This window comes from Hippichthys cyanospilos, chromosome 19 (genome assembly GCF_059441005.1).
Source record: "Hippichthys cyanospilos isolate Australia breed blue-spotted pipefish chromosome 19, RoL_Hcya_1.0, whole genome shotgun sequence".
NCBI classification, from domain to species: Eukaryota; Metazoa; Chordata; class Actinopteri; order Syngnathiformes; family Syngnathidae; genus Hippichthys; species Hippichthys cyanospilos.
Window position 1 is genome coordinate 3217661 of NC_142387.1, and position 18465 is coordinate 3236125.

Genomic DNA, 18465 nt, shown 5'->3' on the forward strand with positions numbered 1-18465 from the left:
CAGTATCCATCCATTGATTTTCTAAAGATGGTTGTACAATGTTCTTTGTCATAGACGCTTCAGTTGGATGACATAGAATAATAGAGTTTTATGGAGGCCTTTATCTGATGATGTGGGCTCAACGTTTTTGAATGGCAAGCAACAACTTGGCAAATATCCATCCATCCATCCTGCTCTAAAAGCCACATCATCCTTCTCACTATGTCACTTTGTATGTAAAATCAACAGCGGCCAGAGACCAATGGTAATATGGGGGGGGGGGTCTGTCTGCTCTAAAAGCCACATTATCCTTCTCACTATGTATGTATTATATGTATCAACAGCGGCCAGAGGCGGTGCCAAAAGTTTTCTAAGTCGCAATCTCGCAGTGGCCGAGACCGTGCTAAATATTGTGCTGACGATGCTGCGCTATCGTTAGCTTAGCACAGTAACTACGGTTCAACAGCTGTTGCGAAGCAAACGCGGCACATACCAGTTGTCCCAAGTTCTCGCTTCCACCTTTCTACAAGCAAGGTGAGTGCTCTTGCTTGGTTCTGTTTTGTATTGAGGGCTCAGGTGGCCGTGTTGGATCGCTCCCGGTGAACGCAAAGCGGCCGCCATAATTCATTCCTGCCCCCTGCGTGAGCCGTTGAATGTTCCCGATACAATACAAAACTCTTCGCTTTTTCGTCTCATTCGCGTTCGGTGTGCGCGTACCATTAACCTAAATCATCTCCAAAACATTATTTGGGGTGCAGCCCACGCGGCCCAGTACCAGTTGATCCACGGACCGGTACCGGTCCCAGCCAGCACCCCGGTCCGAGGTTGGGGGCCACTGTTATAATGTACTTGCAAAACCAAACATATTTGAGAATACAGCATGTTTAAATTATTTGTAAATCTATACACAACCACATGCCAGGTACAAAGGACATGAAATTTTCAATGCCCTCTTTTGTTAGCGTTTACTGCATCATTGGCAGGTTACAGGCTGTTTACTGTACATATTGTAGTTTACATAGCAATTGCCACTCTGCCTACTCACTCCACAATGGAATTGCATGATGTACTACTGTGCTAAATGGGCTGTGCTGAGCGGACCTGAATGGAATGGTACCACAGTGTAAATGCGGCTTAACACTGCTGATAACGAAGATAAAACACAATATCCAATCAATGTGTATTTCACCCTCATTTAGACTATCACTTTTTATGTAAATAACCACTGATATTCGCATTATACAGTATTTGACACCCGCCACAAAATAAAAAGCGATGAAAAGATCATTTTCCTATGTGTCTTTACCTTGAGCTGCCGTGCTTTAACAATGAACAGGATGACATTTTGATCTCAAGAGCTGTTAATGTATTTTGTGACATAAAAGGCCAACATGTGGGAAGTGTGCTCATTGGTCCTAAGGGCTTCCCCAGCTGATTAAAAACACAAACACTTTCTTTTCCGAAGAATCAGTTCCTAGCCTGATTTGTCTCGTGTTCCTTTAAAACCTTTTGCCATATTGTGAGTTCCTCCTCTTTCAGACATGTTGATGCTTCTCCAAAAATAGAACACAACACATCTCCTTTTTTAATCATTTATAAAATTGAATTCTTAGGCATTGTCTTCTTTTTAACTTACTGTATTTCTCCGAGTACAAGTTGAGTGTCTTTTTCAATCCCCATATTAGAGGGGTAGACTTATAATCACATAACTCAAAACGGACCAATTTTTTTCCACAAATCTCTGTTTAAATAACAGTAGTTTGAATACAAAATAAGTCCTATCATGTCAATTAAAAGTCTTAAAATGATTTTATATACCTCTAATTCAATATAGTTTCTAAAACGTTTGCACAGAACGTCAAAAAAAGCACTTTTGTCAAGCACCGCCTCAATACCTTTTTGTTGTAAACAACTAGGCTGCGTGCATAATGTTTCCAGCAGACTTAGACTCATTATGAAAAGGAAAAGACAGCTTGACTCATCTCCTTCAGCCCTTTGATGTGGCATGGATGTCGGCAAGTGGAGGGGGAAACAGCAAAAGCTAACCTTTTACGCTCTGATCTCACGACAGTCGTCACTTAGCCTTCATTTCAAACACATGGGTTTGATGGGTCCGAAGTGGAATGACGACCAGGAAGTACAGGACGTCTGAGTTAAATGGGAGGTTCTATTTGTCGTGTCAGATAGTAATGATGACTCTTGGGGTTTTTCGACAAATTAATTTTCAGCTGTGTCAAAAAAAAATCAAGCAAACTTCAAATCACTTTATTGTTGCAACATTAGTTTCAGCATTTGCATCGAAGTGCACATAGCCTCACACGTGTTTCGTTTCCGCCCCACCACACCTCCCCGTGAATGCAACATTATGTTTTTCGATATACAATGTAGAAATACATCTCAAACTACTGTAATTTCGTCATTTTAATAACACACAATTGAACACCCATGGTCTATGTAAATTTATACTCGCGTTTTAGTAAAATTCCCCCAAATCGACCAGTGCCCAGAGAGAACCCATACGAGTGCCCAGAGAGAACCCATATGGGCTCGGGGAGAACATGCAAACTCCACTCAGGAAGGCCAGAGAGAGGTGGATTTGAAGTCGGGTCCCTCTAACTGTCTGGCGAACGTGCTATGACTCAGAACATTAACCACCAAAAAATGGACACTTTTGTATGTCCCCAATTAAACATGCTTTGAAAGCTTAAATGTAATTAAAAACACACACACACACACATTTGGACCCACTAAAGCAGTTTTACTTTACTTTCAGCAATCATCTAAACTTTAATGAGACACTTGAGCTAACATGTAGCTTATTTATTTTATTTATATATATATAGTTTTTTTTGGAGGAGGGGGGGGGGGGCAATTGTTTTTGGCATTGCGGTGCCAAAGGTTATTGTCTCCCCTGGGTAATAGTTTATTGGGCACATAAATTGACAGGGTTATGAAATGACTAGGGAGGATATTTCTTTATCACCTTGAAAATACATGCCTCTTCCAAATGATGTACATCTATCTACATGTGAAGTAAGACATAAGACTTCCCAATGCTACAAAGATTGTGGCTGGGGGTTGAAGGAGCAAAAATAAATACATAAATAAATGAATGAATGAATAAATAAAAAGCTAAATTCAACCTCAATCAGATACAAGAAAGAGACCAATGAAAATGCAAGAAATAAGAACAATAAATGCACCATATACAATGGCTGTGACTTGTGTCAGTACCTGTATTCATTATTTCCCATTCAAAATAAAGAAAAGCCAAAGCAAAAGTGTGTGTGTGTGTGTGTGTGTGTGTGTGTGTGTGTGTGTGTGTGTGTGTGTGTGTGTGTCTTTTGACTTACAAGTCCAGGACATGTGAAATAAAAGAGGAGGCGTCTGACAATTACATGTATTTCTACAAGGTCCTAATCGAGAAATGTCACTAGCGGCAGACCATAATTCCCATTTAACGCTTCGTTTAGCTTCAGAATACCGTATTCCCTAATGTACAAGATGGGAGTCTAGAATAGAAAGTGTAAGAGAGTGTATGTGCCTATGCATGCCTGGTGTACACAATGTAAATGCTGTCGACACGGTCGTTTGATGAAAGCTGACAGCTAATTTATAGAGGGAAATTTTGGATAAATGATTTTTCCTGGCACAAATTTTCAGTCACTGTAGACTGGTAATTGGATTTCCCAGACTCGCGAGGTAGTGAATTAGGAGTAAACTAGTCAATGAAGGTCTGCATGCGTGAACTCGCATGTGTGTGTGTATATGTGTCTGAAACACTAAGAGTATCCTATTATTAAAGGGTGTAATTGTGTGCCTTTTGGTCATTGACAGGTTTAATGCCTTTGCGAACTGGAGGTTAATTGTAAAATTGAAACTGCACACTATAAAACTCACCTATCAATATATCTTTTTAGCTACTCTATCAAGAATATAGAGATGTGCAGACACACACAGCAAGAGAACACACTATCTTCCGAGCCTCTCTAATTGCTGCAGTGTTTTGTCTTTATGAAGCAATTCCCTACAGTGGGTCTTTGTGTGCACAGTTGTGATGCCTGTGTGTATTTCTGTTTACAACTGTGTGAGGGTGGAAAGTGGAACAGACAAGATGCTTGTTACAAATTGTTATGTACTAAATACGTTAAATAAGATGTTAGGCTAATTCCCCCCCTTTTTTTAAACAGCAAAAAACACAATAATACCGCTTGCGTTTTAGGAAGGCAGACACTTCTTTCACCATGTTACAACGCCAAAACACACAGTCAAAACATATCTTTTTCATAAGCAAAACAGATTTGATAATCTAGATGAAATTGACTTAAAGCTAATCCTTTTACACAGTAGCTGGATCCAAACAATTCAATTACAAATGGACTTAATTTGTGTTTGATATAATTAATTTCTAATATAATTCATTTCTTTAATATCCTTACGCATTTCACAAACTATTGCAATAGTTTTGATAGCCAATACCTTAATTTCCAAACAAACATGAAACAAATATATGGTTTATGAAAAAACAGCATTACCATACCTGGAGTGTTAAGCAGTCTGGACATATAGCAAGTGTATGTGATTTGTTGTTCACAATGTTCTGAGCTGGTGGTGATGGCTGCCACCTGGAAAAAAAAAGAGTACACAGACGTGTGTGTATTCATGTTATCCAGCAGGCCGATTTCACATCAAAGCAATTTTTTTCAATTGGTCCAATGAAAGGACTTGTGCTGTTTGAACTGGGTTTGATTAGAATGTGAAGTAGCGGGAGTTAACTCTTTCCTTACCAGCGACAAGGAAAATACTTGTCTGCCAGTGACTACATTTTTTTCTTTTATGTATTGTGTGATGACACTCGTGGCCAGAGCTCCTCTTAATTTTAAGCTTTATGAGCACTGTAGTAATTAAGTGTGACCATTTGATGAAAGTGTTGCTCTTGGTAGCTAAGAAGGAGAGAATACATATCAAAACATGTTCTGTGCCTTTCAAAGTCTGTCTAGTGGAAAAATAGTGGAAAATTGTGAAGGTTCTTTTGACAATGTATTATAGTAGTAAATAGATACAGTATGTATTAGAATATATTCTGGCAACCTGGCTCCAACCTCCCTGTTTGGAATTTGCATGTTTTTCCCCAACCCGCGTGGGTTCTTTCCGGGCACTCCAGCTTTTTCCCAAACTCCAATAAACATGCATGGCAGGTGTATTGGACAGACTACATTACTCTTAGGTATGATTGTGTACATGAATAATTGTTGGTCTCTGTGTGCCCTGCAATTGGCTGGCAATCAGTTTGAGGTATCCCCCGCCTACTGCCCAAAGTCAATTGGGATAGACACCAGCAAGCGTGACCCTTGTGAGGACAAGCGACTCTAGAAAATGGATGTATGGCTGGATGGATATTCTGGCAACATGAGGTTGATTGTATGACATCTATGCCAGAATAGCTAATCTTCTTTGTTTTTATTTATTAAATCAAGTTAACATTAGGTAGAAATAGAAAAAAGGTAAAACATTATGATTGGGTCATGTCACACACACTTAAGAGGGTCAAATTTGTGTTCGATATACATTATACAATATTTGACCCGTTACCTGAGGGAGCAGCGGGCAGCAGTGGCAGTGTGCTCGGGAATCATTTTCAAATTGAATCCCTTTATTCCAACCCTCTGGTTCCATTTTCATAGTCTTTGGTATGACCCGGCCAGGGATTGAACCCTCAACCTCTCATTCTCAGTGAAGACACTACCCCTGAGCTGGCATCCTGGGGCATTCTGACATGTTTGAGGGATCGGCTGACAGGCCTTATTTGTTACAGCTGTCAGTACAATCATCAGCTGCCACTTCCTTTGTAGCTAGCTGTAAATTTGATATTTGCATGCGACACCAGCACCCGATGTACTCCCTCACTTTCAGTCAAGCCAATGCCTGGCATTCTTAAATTAGCCATTTTTGAAAAAGGTACACTGGCAATTACGACAAATATTATAGTGATGTTGATTGGGCTTTATGATGTCAGGTTAAAAAAATTGCTGTTACCATAAAGGTACAGTCCATGATTCATATATTCTGTGTATCTAGAGCCATCACATGGAATTCAAACTATTTGTTTAAGTACTCATTTGTTTAATTATTCATTTAATATGTCAAAAATACGGACTTCCATGTTAAAAATCAAGCGGCATTCAACTTAAATAAAAATAACACTCATGCTATATTCTATTTTGTATGCTTGATTGCAAGTTTAACTTGTCACTGTTGCCATGTTATGAAAGTACAAAAGTACCAATTACAACTGTTCAGAGGAAATTAAACTAACCAGGAAATTGCACAGCGTGCACAGATTTTTCTGTAATACTTCTAAGAAATGACATTTCTTAACTACTAATGCACCAAAAGTAAAAGAAAGTAGAATAAAAGTAAATGAAAGTACAATAAATGGATTATATATATATATATATATATATATATATATATATATATATATATATATATATATATGTGCGTGTGTGTGTGTGTGTGTGTGTGTGAGATGATATGTAAATTAGTTTTGATTTTTTGAAAAAATACACATTTAACGAAATATGAAAGTAAGGGACTAGTAGACGATGCACACCTTTGACAGGTAAATGTGCCAAAACTTTCAATTACAGTGACAGATACCATTGACTGAATTATAACAATTTCCCCCAGAGTGACTGTATAGGTTTTGTGACATAGAAATGAGCACAAGAAAAAAAAATTCCACTTTTAATGTGTCCAATAGCTTGCACAAAATAAAAATTAAATGAGTCTTTTATGTTTTTAATCAAATTAAAGACGCAAAAGATTTCAAAATGATTAATCTTGATTAATATTGGTTAAAGCAGGCTATGGTGTCTCCAAGCTAGTCAGTTGGGATAGGCTAGATACACATCACCTACAAATGAGTAGGTGGTATAAAAAAAATAAATAGATGGAAATTTGACACTTCATATGGGGTATGTAGAGACTTTTTGTATCTATTCTATATCAATATTGTTTATATTGTCATGGATGATGACAGACTATACTCTGAACTCAGTTTTATCCGTTGTGTCAAGATGTGCAAAGTCCTTGGACTTGGGGTCCTGACTATGTGAATCTGTTTTGTATCAACCACAACAATAGCAGAATACAGCTGTTATAAAATACTTTAATAGCTAATGTTCTATTTGCTGCTGCAGGGTTCCGTGCATTGTAATTCAATATGTGCAATTTCTGTATTATGAGCCATTAACGATTTAAAGGCTGTTATGCAGTTTGTCTGTGTTCCTGATAGTTCCTGTGTTCCTAATAGAAAATGAGCTCAGCGTGTTGGAGCTCTGCTGTCAGAATAGTGGTAATAAAGAAAGTTGGAAACATTTAACTTAGTAAGCTTGGTGCTTGAGAAGGCTCAGGTGGTTCAGCTGACTGTTAAGAGATGTAATCTAGAAAAGTAAAAGTGAGTGAATCTTCACGGTCACATATTGCCCGTCACATTTGCCAACAAAAATGTTTCTTAAATAAAGCAATGTGTTCAATTTACTGCTTAATGCTTTATAATGCTTAATGTTTTGCTTGTGCTTGTGCCCATTTGTTGAGACTTGTACAGGTTAATGAGCCCCCTATGATCATGTGATTCTAAAAGGGCCTTTCAGTCGGCCATCATATTTCTGCATCCTATGCCTGTTAGTCTCATGTGTGCCTTAGGTCTAATGAACCAAAATAAACACGGTAGATTGCACAAGTAATTATGGAGCAAAATTTAAACAATGAGCAGAATTTTGCTAGGTGTAATGAAGTAACAAAAACATATAGACATATTTTGAGTTTTGGCGCAATGAAAGACATAGAATGGATGCGATTTTGAGTTACCTGTTCCATCGAGGCACTGTAGTTGACTTGGAGGATGGTGCGTCTTTCTCTACTGGAACCAGTCACTGTTGTTTTGGGTGGAAGGTTGTTCATTACGACTGTCCACACTTTGTCCTCTATACAAACATTAACATAATTGTATAACATTAGTGCGTGCATTGTATATATTTTATATGTATACCTATATACCAGGGATGCACCAAATTTTCAGCCACCAACAATTTTTTTTGCTGATGATGACAACAAATGCATTTTCATTATTCGTCCAAAAGACAATTAAAACCAAAACAATGGACCCAAAAAAGGATGTTAAAATGCAGCTGTGGGTATGCTTCTATGGTAAAGCATTTCAACCGGTCCAAAAAAGAGAGTTTTTGCTTTTTCTGGTACTAATATATATATATATATATATATATATATATATATATATATATATATATACAGTCGGCCCCCGGTTTACAAACACCCTCTTTTACGAACATTTCGACTTACGAGCGTGGACCGCGGAGTTTTTTGTCCCCCACTTACGCACAAACCTTCCGTCTTACGAACAATATGACATGTCGGCCGTTGTGTTCAAACATTTATTTTCGCTTTGCTACGTCAACTAATTTGGCGGTTGACGCTTATCACGGCAACGTCGAACGCTATTGCTCTTACAATGTCACAGTCACTGTCTCAGTCACGGTGTCAGTCACGGAGTCAGTCACGGAGATGCTATTGGCCGGCATCACGTCAATCACAGAAATGCTGATATGCTATTGGCCGAACGCCTTTATCTAGCTTGATGGCACAGCTGGTCGGGACGCAAGGAAGGAGAGAAAATCAGTCAAAAACAGAAGGAAGGAATGTTGTGAAGACTTTGCAAACTTTATCTGTTAGACATGGCTTCTAAAATTGCAAGTGGCGGTAAAGGAAGAAGTAAGAGGATGATGACAATAGAAACCAAGCAGGAGATAAAAAAATTCAAAGGAGGCACACGCATAGTTAACCTTGCTCGTGAGTATGGACGGAACCGCTTGGCAATCTTCTAAGGGCAAAACTTTCCTTGCCAGGGGACGGACCTCGCTCGACAACAAAAAGGAGAGGCTTCTTCTATTATGGATTAAAGAGAAGGAAATCACCGGTGATATGTTTTAGTTTGAGAAAAGTTCTTGTTTAAGAAAATAAATCAATAAATTCTGCAGGTTGGTCTCTGCTCACCTCCGTCTCCACTCGGCTCAAGTCACGTCGCCCCAGAGGAAAATGTCATTTATCCGTTGTGTATCCATGTTAATTTAATTAACTGCAAAGTAGATTATGGCAATAATTTTATATATGTGTGTATATTCGTGATAGTTATAACTATGATTTCACCACGCTTTGCAGTTAATGTGTACGTACAATTGACTTCCCTTTGCTACATCAACAAAATCATTTGCTCACGCACAACACGGTAACGCTGATATGCTATTGCTCTTACAATGTCACAGTCACTGTTTCAGTCACGGTGTCAGTCACGGAGATGCCGATATGCTATTGGTCGAACGCCTTCATCTAGCTTGATGGCACAGCTGGTCGGGACGGAAGGAAGTAGAGAAAACCAGTCAAAAAACGGAAGGAAGGAATGTTGTGAAGACTTTGCAAACTTTATCTGTTAGACATGGCTTCTAAAATTGCTAGTGGCGGTAAAGGAAGAAGTAAGAGGATGATGACAATAGAAACGAAGCAGGAGATAATAAAAAAAAAAAAATACGAAGGAGGCGCACGCATGTTAACCTTGCTCGTGAGTATGGCCGTAACCGCTTGGCAATCTTCTAAGGGCAAGACTTTCCTTGCCGGGGGACGGACCTCGATCGACAACAAAATTGAGAGGCTTCTTCTATTATGGATTAAAGAGAAGGAAATTGCCGTGATAAGTTTGAGAAAAGTTCCCGTTTAAGAAAATAACTAAATAAATTCTGCAGGTTGGTCTCTGCTCCCCTCCGCCTCCACCCAGCTCAAGTCACGTCGCCCCAAAGGTAAATGTCATTTTTCCTTTGTATATGTTATTTTATTTAACTGTACAGTAGATTATGTTACTCATTTTTAATATGTGTATAAAGTCGTGATGTTTTTACCTAAGGTTTTTGCGCGCGTTGCACGCATTCACTAATTAACATAGGTTTGGATTGCCCGTCATACGAGCAGTTCAAGTTACGAGCGTAGCCGCTGAACGAATTAAGTTCGTAACACGGGGGCCCACTGTATATATAAATATACAAAGCCCCCCCCCCCCCCCCCCACTTCGCGGTAGATAACGGGCGTGTATGGACCCAACAGAGACTGAACACAAAGTAACAAATGAGGAGGAAATTTAATAACAAAAGGAGCACGTAACACGCGTACGGGAACAGAGAATAAATTAAATCAAAAGCCGACAGGAGCGGAACCAACAGGACGGTGGCGTCGAAAATTGTGTCAAAAACAAGTTACAAAATAAGGCGCTCGAAAAACGGGCTCGAGGGGAGAAAAAGTAACAACAACAAAAAACTCGGAAAATACTCACGAAGCAAAGTAACAACTGAGGGAGGCAACCAGGAGACGGACTAATAAACGCGAGGAAGAGGAAACTCAGAGGAAACTCGGGAAAAACTCGAAAAGCAAGGGACGCAGATGCAACGGAGGTTCAGAGAATAATCCGACGCCGCCGCCCTGCTCCAGCTGTGCTAAATAGGTGATGGAATTGAGAACAGGTGCGCAGCCGGTGTTCCACCCCTTACTTGCTTAGGCCTGTCGTGCAAAAAGACAAAGCCCCACAAGGGAGAGACGTGGTAGGTCTTGAAAGTACACCCCAATATGGCCGCAGTAACCATAAACAATCCTTTTTTTCTTGGTATTTTTTGCGTATTTTATTTCCTTTGTCCTATTATTTAACATTACATTATCCTTATTAACATTATTAACATTATTATATATTCATTAAATAACTAATATTACTTAGTTTGTTGAGAATTTGTTCTCAGGACTGGTTATCTGCACCAAGACTCCGATGAAAGAGTATGCAAGTCATCACGTTGAACTTCACATTTATTTTGGCTCATGTATGGTGTATCATGTAGTATCTGGTGAATAACAAATCAACAACAATCTTCAAGTCAGTAAACTAACATTTTGCCGAACTTTAATCTATGAATTTACTGTATTTTTAGCCGACATTAGCGGGTTAGCAACAAGTACTAACGATAAAGTGCAACCTCTACACAAACGAACACATAAACAGAATAAACAACTACTTACTCGCTTACTAAACATAGGCAGTAGTGTGCATTATCAACATAAATGATAATAAACTATAAATATGAACTTACGTTGTCATTCACTACGTCACCGTAACGAGCCGAATGACGCCCAGAGAACGTAAAACAGGAAACGGAAATGCAACGCGACCCTACAAATTAAAAGCATACGTTTCAAAAAAAGATATAAAACGTCACGAACTCTAACGCTTGAAGTATTCTTTACATAGTTTTTGCATTTTTGCACATTTTTTAAATGTTAATTTTTCCTGGAAAAAAACGCGAAGTACTGAGACCGCTATATATATATATATATATATATATATATATATATATATATATATATATATATATATATATATATATATATATATATATATATATATATACACACACACATATACTGTGTATATATCTCTTTCCTTGGCAAGAATGGTGTCACAACTTGCCTTTCTCTGAAATAAAAGTGACCTCAAGATCTAGGCCATCGTTTTGTTTTCCTTGGAGCACTGGGGACAGCGTACGTCCACAGTAAATGACAGTTTAGCTGTCACAAGAGTAAATTTCTTTCCAAACTGCGGAAGTTAGAACTCAGGGACGGCAAGGTTTAATCGACACTTCAGTTCTCGGTTAACATGAGCCTGTCACTCAAGACATATCCCTGCTCACTCATACTGCCACTCAAGGTAGGCGTGTGTGTCGCTTTGTGTGTGTGTGTGTCTGGATTCAAGGTCTTTAAGGTGTGCTCACGGAGGGGAAAGTGAAACTTAACATTCTACGGTGTGTGTGAGAATGCAATTCACTGTGACTAAGGGGTTAGCCAGTGAAGTGCAGTGATATTTTGTGAAAAATGTCCCCTTTGCTCTCCCTGTGTGCTGTGCTCTACCAGGCAATCTAATTATTCCACTCTGTGTACATGTGTGTGTACATGATTGAAAGCAGGCAGGTGAAATACAGTGGTATGTGCGATAAAAATATCGCTTGAGCCAGTCAGTGAGCCGTTTCCTGATTTCGTTATATGCAGTACAGTACATGATCTTAATTAAAGATTTATATCACAACAAACATGGCCAACAAAACATGGCGCAGATAGTTGCCAACTAGTGGCTTCTGTGCCAATGAATACCATGCCTCTATTAGTAGACAAAAGTCATAGCTCTTACTTGCTTATTTAATCTATATGAATACACATCAAAATAAAAGCACCACTTTCAAAACAAAAGAATGCAACTGTTTTTTAAATTTCATTTTAACTCAAAGGCTGCGAGAGATGGTCAGAGACAGTGGATGAGCCAGATGCTGTCTCCTATTTATTGCTAGGCTGCAGTTTGGCAAAATAAAGAAAATGCCAGAGGAAAATAAATCTGTGCAGCAATTCCGACCTGGGGTGTGCCAAAAAACTGATTTTCATCAGAATCGCGATTCTCATTTACTACAATTTAAATCTAAATAAAAGGTCATAAAATCGATATAATAATATCAATATTATAATAAAATAGCAATTGATACACTTCCTGTCGGCTTCCGTACTACGTGCTATGCCATGATGTCACCACGCAGCCCATTTGAGATTGTCAAGCTTGCGGTGCTTCAAAGTAGTCTTGTCGCTTAGCCCCGGTCACGAGTTTAAATGTTTCTGTTCTGCCTTTCAGGCAAGTTTCAGTTAATTTGTTCAAGTCAATTCTTGTTTTGAAGCTATGCTTTCCTTTTGCCGTAAGCTGTGTAAACGGGAAGTGTGGTGAGCTTGCGAGTGTGGGAGTTACACAGTTGGCGATGTGGGAAAAAGAACGTTCTTGCACTGCAAGGCGCAAGTTAAACTCCTACAGGGGCAAAACCTGTAAGTATAATGTTGTTTATAAATGCGATACTTGAAAGCTAAAGTAACATTTGATATTAGTTTAAAGCAAGTGCTGTCGAATTGTCAGCTAATTCAAATTTCTATTTTATACCTGCTGTGAATGTGACTTGCTGAAGAACATGGCTGATTTGAGTTACCTTCTTTTTTAGTTTCACTCTGCTGATGTTGAGATGCTGATGCCATGATGTGCTTTAAAAGCTACGAACTACTGCGAGGATTTTGCACCATCACTCCAGAGTTTTAGCTTGCTGTCTAGATCGAACTCATCTTATACTCGTCTCAGCTAGGACAGTATGGCTCATTTCACTTTGCTGTTAAGGAATAGACTCTATCGAAATAAATAAGATAACCAAGAAAACAAATTCATACAGAACAGAAAGCAAATGTTCCATAATTAACACCACACAAAACTTGCAGCAAGTCCACAAAAAATAAAAGAAGGTAAGAATACAAAACAATATATGCAAACTCCAAATTAATTCACAAACACGTTACTCACATACATGTAAATGAATTAAAATACTCTCTAATTTACTAAATAATATGTTAAAAACAAATTGTGACCGATAATGCTCCCGATATACCCAGAAATTAACCAGCTGTCACACGTTTTACCCATTTCTTTCCCCACACTATCAATTTAGCTGCTCAATTGAAATAGTTCAATTTCTTATCTTGTCATAAATGTACAGTAATAAGAGATATCAATATTTTTCATTTGGTCAACAGTTTTTGACATAGTATTTCGGTACTGCAATTTCCTTTTTGATTTTCATTCAATTCATATTTTATACTATAAAAGCTACAGTTTATAGTTACCTTCAAAAACAGCAGTTTTCGACATGTCACAGTATTTTGTGGAAAAAGGCATGCTCCTTACAAATCAAAACTTAATGAATGTAAAAGAAAAAAAGAAAACAATACAGTATATCCCTTCTTATTCTGTCTTGCAAAGATGACCCACATGGTATGATGATTAATTGCACTTCTAAAGACTGAAGCAGAAATCGTTTTCAATTAATTGGATTGAATCCTTTTGAATTGAAAATTGTTGAGAATTGAAATTGATTCTGAATCGAATCGGAGACCCCAAAATTGGAATTGAGTCCAATCGTGAAGCAGTCAAAGATTCCCATCCCTAATTCCTACCCTCTTTACAAGGCACCAGGAATGCAGTCAAGGAGATGCATTTATACACACTGCACTGATGGCCCTTTACAAACCTGTCATGTTGCAGTTGACTTTGAAGGGACCCAGAGGTCCGCTGCCATCAGGGTCTATCCAGTAAGTGTCAGAGGATCGGCCCAAATGCTTATAAGCTTCACATGATGACTCATAGATAGCTGGAAAAGACAGCGATAACAATTACAATTAGGCTTTTGTAGTATCAATCCAAAAAGACACTGTAACTGGGAATTAACTATAGTCAGCTATTGCAACTAAAGTAAATGATTTTGAATTATATTTTAAGGTGTAGGTAAAGGATTAAGAATGCATTATGTTGCAGCATATATCCATACACTATTTCCCCCCGAAATCATTCAAAACATAATTTGGAATGTTTTCAAGCATCTGTGCAGAGCCTGTCAAGTGTTGCTTTGCCCCACACAGTCTAGCAATCTTTATGACACACAATAATGGTATATTGTGATGATACACACACGCACACACACAGAGGATATGGATGAGTGGAAGAGTTATTACCAGAAATGTGGGAGTGTTTCTTGAAGTGAAACCTTCATGATGGAAGCAAGGATTTTCTTTTTCAATTTTTACGTTTCCGTTCTGTCTTTTCTTATTTGTTGTCCTTGAATTCTTCCATTATTGAACTTGAGTTCTTACAACCTTCTTGCCAATGAAACTTTAGATCCAGCAAACCTTGCATGATAGATCTTTGCACTTACTGTATTAAAGAAAACTCAAAGGACTCAAATCTGTATCATATTGAAAACTACAACTGAGTTATATATTCTATATTCAATACAAAATTCCCTTTAAGATGATTTACAATAATACACTAAAATATTAATAAATTTACAGCACTTTGAATGTTGCCAAGTTGAAATCCCTCGTTTTGAGAAAAAAATGTTTTTCGCCACCTTCATCTTTCAAATGCCCATCGCAAACCAGTACCTTAGGAAAAAGATGTTGACCTAAAACCTTCAGTAAGTGTTAAATGAACACTGGAGAGTACATTCAATTAGCAAGTAAGGACATAATTTCTTATTTCAACACTTTAAATGCTGAGGAAGTTTAACATCTAAACAGATGAAAGTGGACAAAAACGTTACCTTTGTTTCAACCTCCAAATACGTTTTCCACCAAGTTTACAATTAGCAGACAGTTTAGGGCGGTGGTCAGACCACTGGTTCTCAACGTTTGAGGTTGTTGGTTCGAGACCCAACACAATCCCTTCTAGCAGACAATTTGGTGCGGCGGTCTGATCAACTGGTTATCAATGTGTAAGGTCGTTGGTTCGAGACTCGACAAAATCCCTTCTTCAGGGCGAGCAGTGAATAACATGTCAACCTCACACTTAAAGGTACCCAAGTTCAAATCAACCTTGCTTCGGCCATCCTGTGTAGAGTGTGCATATTCTCCCCAAGCCCACGTGGGTTCTCTCCGGACACTGACTTCCCCTCACACTCCCAAAAACATGCAGGGCAAGTGAATCGGACATATTAAATTGTCCTTAGGTGTGATTGGGTGCGTGAATGGTTGTTCGTCTCTGAGTGCCCTGCGATTGGCTGGAAACCAGTTCAGGGTGTCTCCACCTACTGCCCAAAGCCAGCTTTGATAGACACCAGCATGTCTGTAACCCTTGGCGACCCTAAGCGCCTATAGAAAATGTATGTATGTATGGTTGGAAGTTTACAATTACTTCCAAGTTTGCTCATTTTAATTTTATGTGTGTGTGGCGCGCGCATTTTAATGTCAAATTATTGCAATTGAAAACTTGATTTGAGATTTTTGTGTCAATTTAACATGGTTTGCCAAATGGTGTGGCCTAGTGGTGACAGTTTAATCATGGCTATTTTAACTAAAACGCATTTAGCTGCATAAAGAAATTACATGTTGATGACATTTTAATAGTTCAACAGTTTTGTTATGATTTTTTTTTCTCATTAAATTACATGTAGTATTGCAGGAAATTTGTCAGAATAGCTGCTTGCATTAATGCACAGAGAGACTGGATTTGCATTGAAACACTTGGTCATCTTTTCAACTTAGGTTTGCCATTTCATTGCTCATGTTTTATTTGCATTTTATCTCAAACAAACAAGCATGTAAGTGGAATTTTTTGGCAACAGCTCCATCATGTCGCAGACAATATTGGTCACGTACATGTCCATGATGTGTCATCATTAGTTTGTAAACATGGACATTGAAAGCGATCAGTACGTTATTAGAGTACATTATTAGTCACTTTCTTGATTTGGCATGTACTGTAGCCAGTTTTTTAAATGTTAATATCGTCGAGGATCAGCTTGATTAATCGCGGCAGCCAATATTGTGATTCCGATTCAAATTCGATTAATGGTGCAGCCCTTCCTCGGAGTAACGCCCCTTGGACGTTGACCAAGAGTGGAGCCCGTAGTTGACCAAACATGATAACGGAAGCAGAGTTTATACTTGAAATTACAATTTATTACAACACACTCTCTTTTGTCCTCACTGTACTGCTTTCACCACGCGTCCTGACGTGCATGTGAGGTTCACTCTGAGACTGCTGCTGGAGCTACAATCAACTGCTTGAACAAAACTGGCGAGACAATCAGCCAATTAGCTCATGGGCACCTTAAATGCACATGGCCTGGGCACTCCTACAAGACACCTGATTGGCTTCCAGCGCGACATTGACCAATGAAAACAGGACTTGTAATCCACTCTGCCCTCATTGATCAATGTTGCGCCAGGAGCCAATCATGTGTCTTATAAGAGAGCCCATGTCATGTGCATTTATAGTCAACTCATCTATTTGGCAAACAGGATCGGGTCTCTCCTCAAATTAGTTTTTTTTTTTTTTATGAAAAAAAATTGAAGCACTTGAGAGCATGAAAATGAAGTGCTAAGTGGAGAGGGAACACTGTATACCTAAAGTTGAGGTTTTACGCTTTCAAGTTAATTTTACCTGTTGTACCAATACACATTTCCATATGATACCTGACACGAAATACAATATTCATGCTCCCAGGTTAGCTGAGATCTTCCCAAGAATTTTACAAAAATTAAAACGGAATATATTAATTATGCCAAATGTATGGATGAATAAGCATGAGTGTATGATAGTAGTTGAATTAATAAAACATTTTTAAATCAATAATCATGTTTTCAGAATCATAATTTCAATATTAACCAAGACAGTGATTTTTAGTTCTATAAATACCAAGCCCAAATAAAAATGCATTTGGTTGTGATACAGAAGAACAGAAAACCACATGCATACTTACAAGTGTGACAAGTGGCACCAGTGTATCCTGTTCCATCACAAGTGCAGCTGAAACTGTCCCATGTCTGTTGACACCGACCACCATGTTCACAGTGATTAGGCATACATCTGCAGCAGTGGGGAAGAAGGGAAGGTTTTTAATTTGCGTCGTACTATCCATGTAAGAATATGTGCAAACAAACAATTATATTTTTAATGAAATTCAAATACTGTATCTTGTTATTTTATTGATTTATTGAATACCTTTAGCACTAATTATTGGAACATGAAATTTGTTTGGTAAGATCATTGACCCTTGACCTACATACACAGATAAATCTGATCATGAGAAAAGGTATTTTAAGGTGGCCAGTAGCTCGTTGTGCTCTTTGCATCTTCTCTAAAGAGTGCCAACATGGGCGCCTCAAAACAACTGTCAAATGATCTGAAAACAAAAAATGTTCAACATCATGGTTACAAAAAGGATGCAAAAAGCTATCTCAGACTTTAGCTGTCATATTCCACTGTGAGGAACATATAATAGTGAAAAAATGGAGGACCACAGGCACAGTTTTAGTTAAAGCCCGAAGTGCAAGGCCAAGAAAAATCTCAGATAAGCAGAGGCGAAGGATGGTGAGAACAGTCAAACTCAACCCACAGACCAGATCCAAAGGCCTACAAAATGATCTTGTTCCAGATGATGTCCCTTTGCATCATTCAACTATTCAGTGCACTTTGCACAAGGACATGCTGTCTAGACACAGTATATATGTACAGAGTCGTTTGAGGTATGCTAAAGCACATTTGGACAAGCCAGCTTCATTTCGAAATAAAGGTGCTGTGGACCGATGAAAAGAAAAAATACGTTATTTGGACATAATTAAGGGCAGTATGCATGGTGGAAGAAGAACACAGCAGTCCAAGACAAACACTTACTACCCACAATACAATTTGGTGGCGGTTCCAATCATGCTGTGGGGGCTGTGTGGCCAGTGCAGGTACTGGGAATCGAATTCAAGTTGAAGGTTGCATGGATTACAGTCAATATCAGCAGATTCTTGCAAACAATG

At 38.5% G+C, this 18465-nt stretch overlaps 1 protein-coding gene across 3 annotated transcripts in view; it reads right to left on the reverse strand.

Moving 5' to 3' along the window:
• Positions 1–18465, reverse strand: part of cntnap2a (contactin associated protein 2a) — a 381313-nt gene that overhangs the window by 132970 nt on the left and 229878 nt on the right. For all 3 annotated transcript variants that reach the window (XM_088401634.1, XM_088401636.1, XM_088401635.1), the window contains 4 exons: positions 17418–17524; positions 14190–14309; positions 7852–7967; positions 4520–4604 (listed from right to left, as the gene is read on the reverse strand). In XM_088401634.1, coding sequence (XP_088257760.1) covers positions 4520–4604; positions 7852–7967; positions 14190–14309; positions 17418–17524 — 428 coding nt within the window. The remainder of the gene's footprint in view (positions 1–4519; positions 4605–7851; positions 7968–14189; positions 14310–17417; positions 17525–18465) is intronic.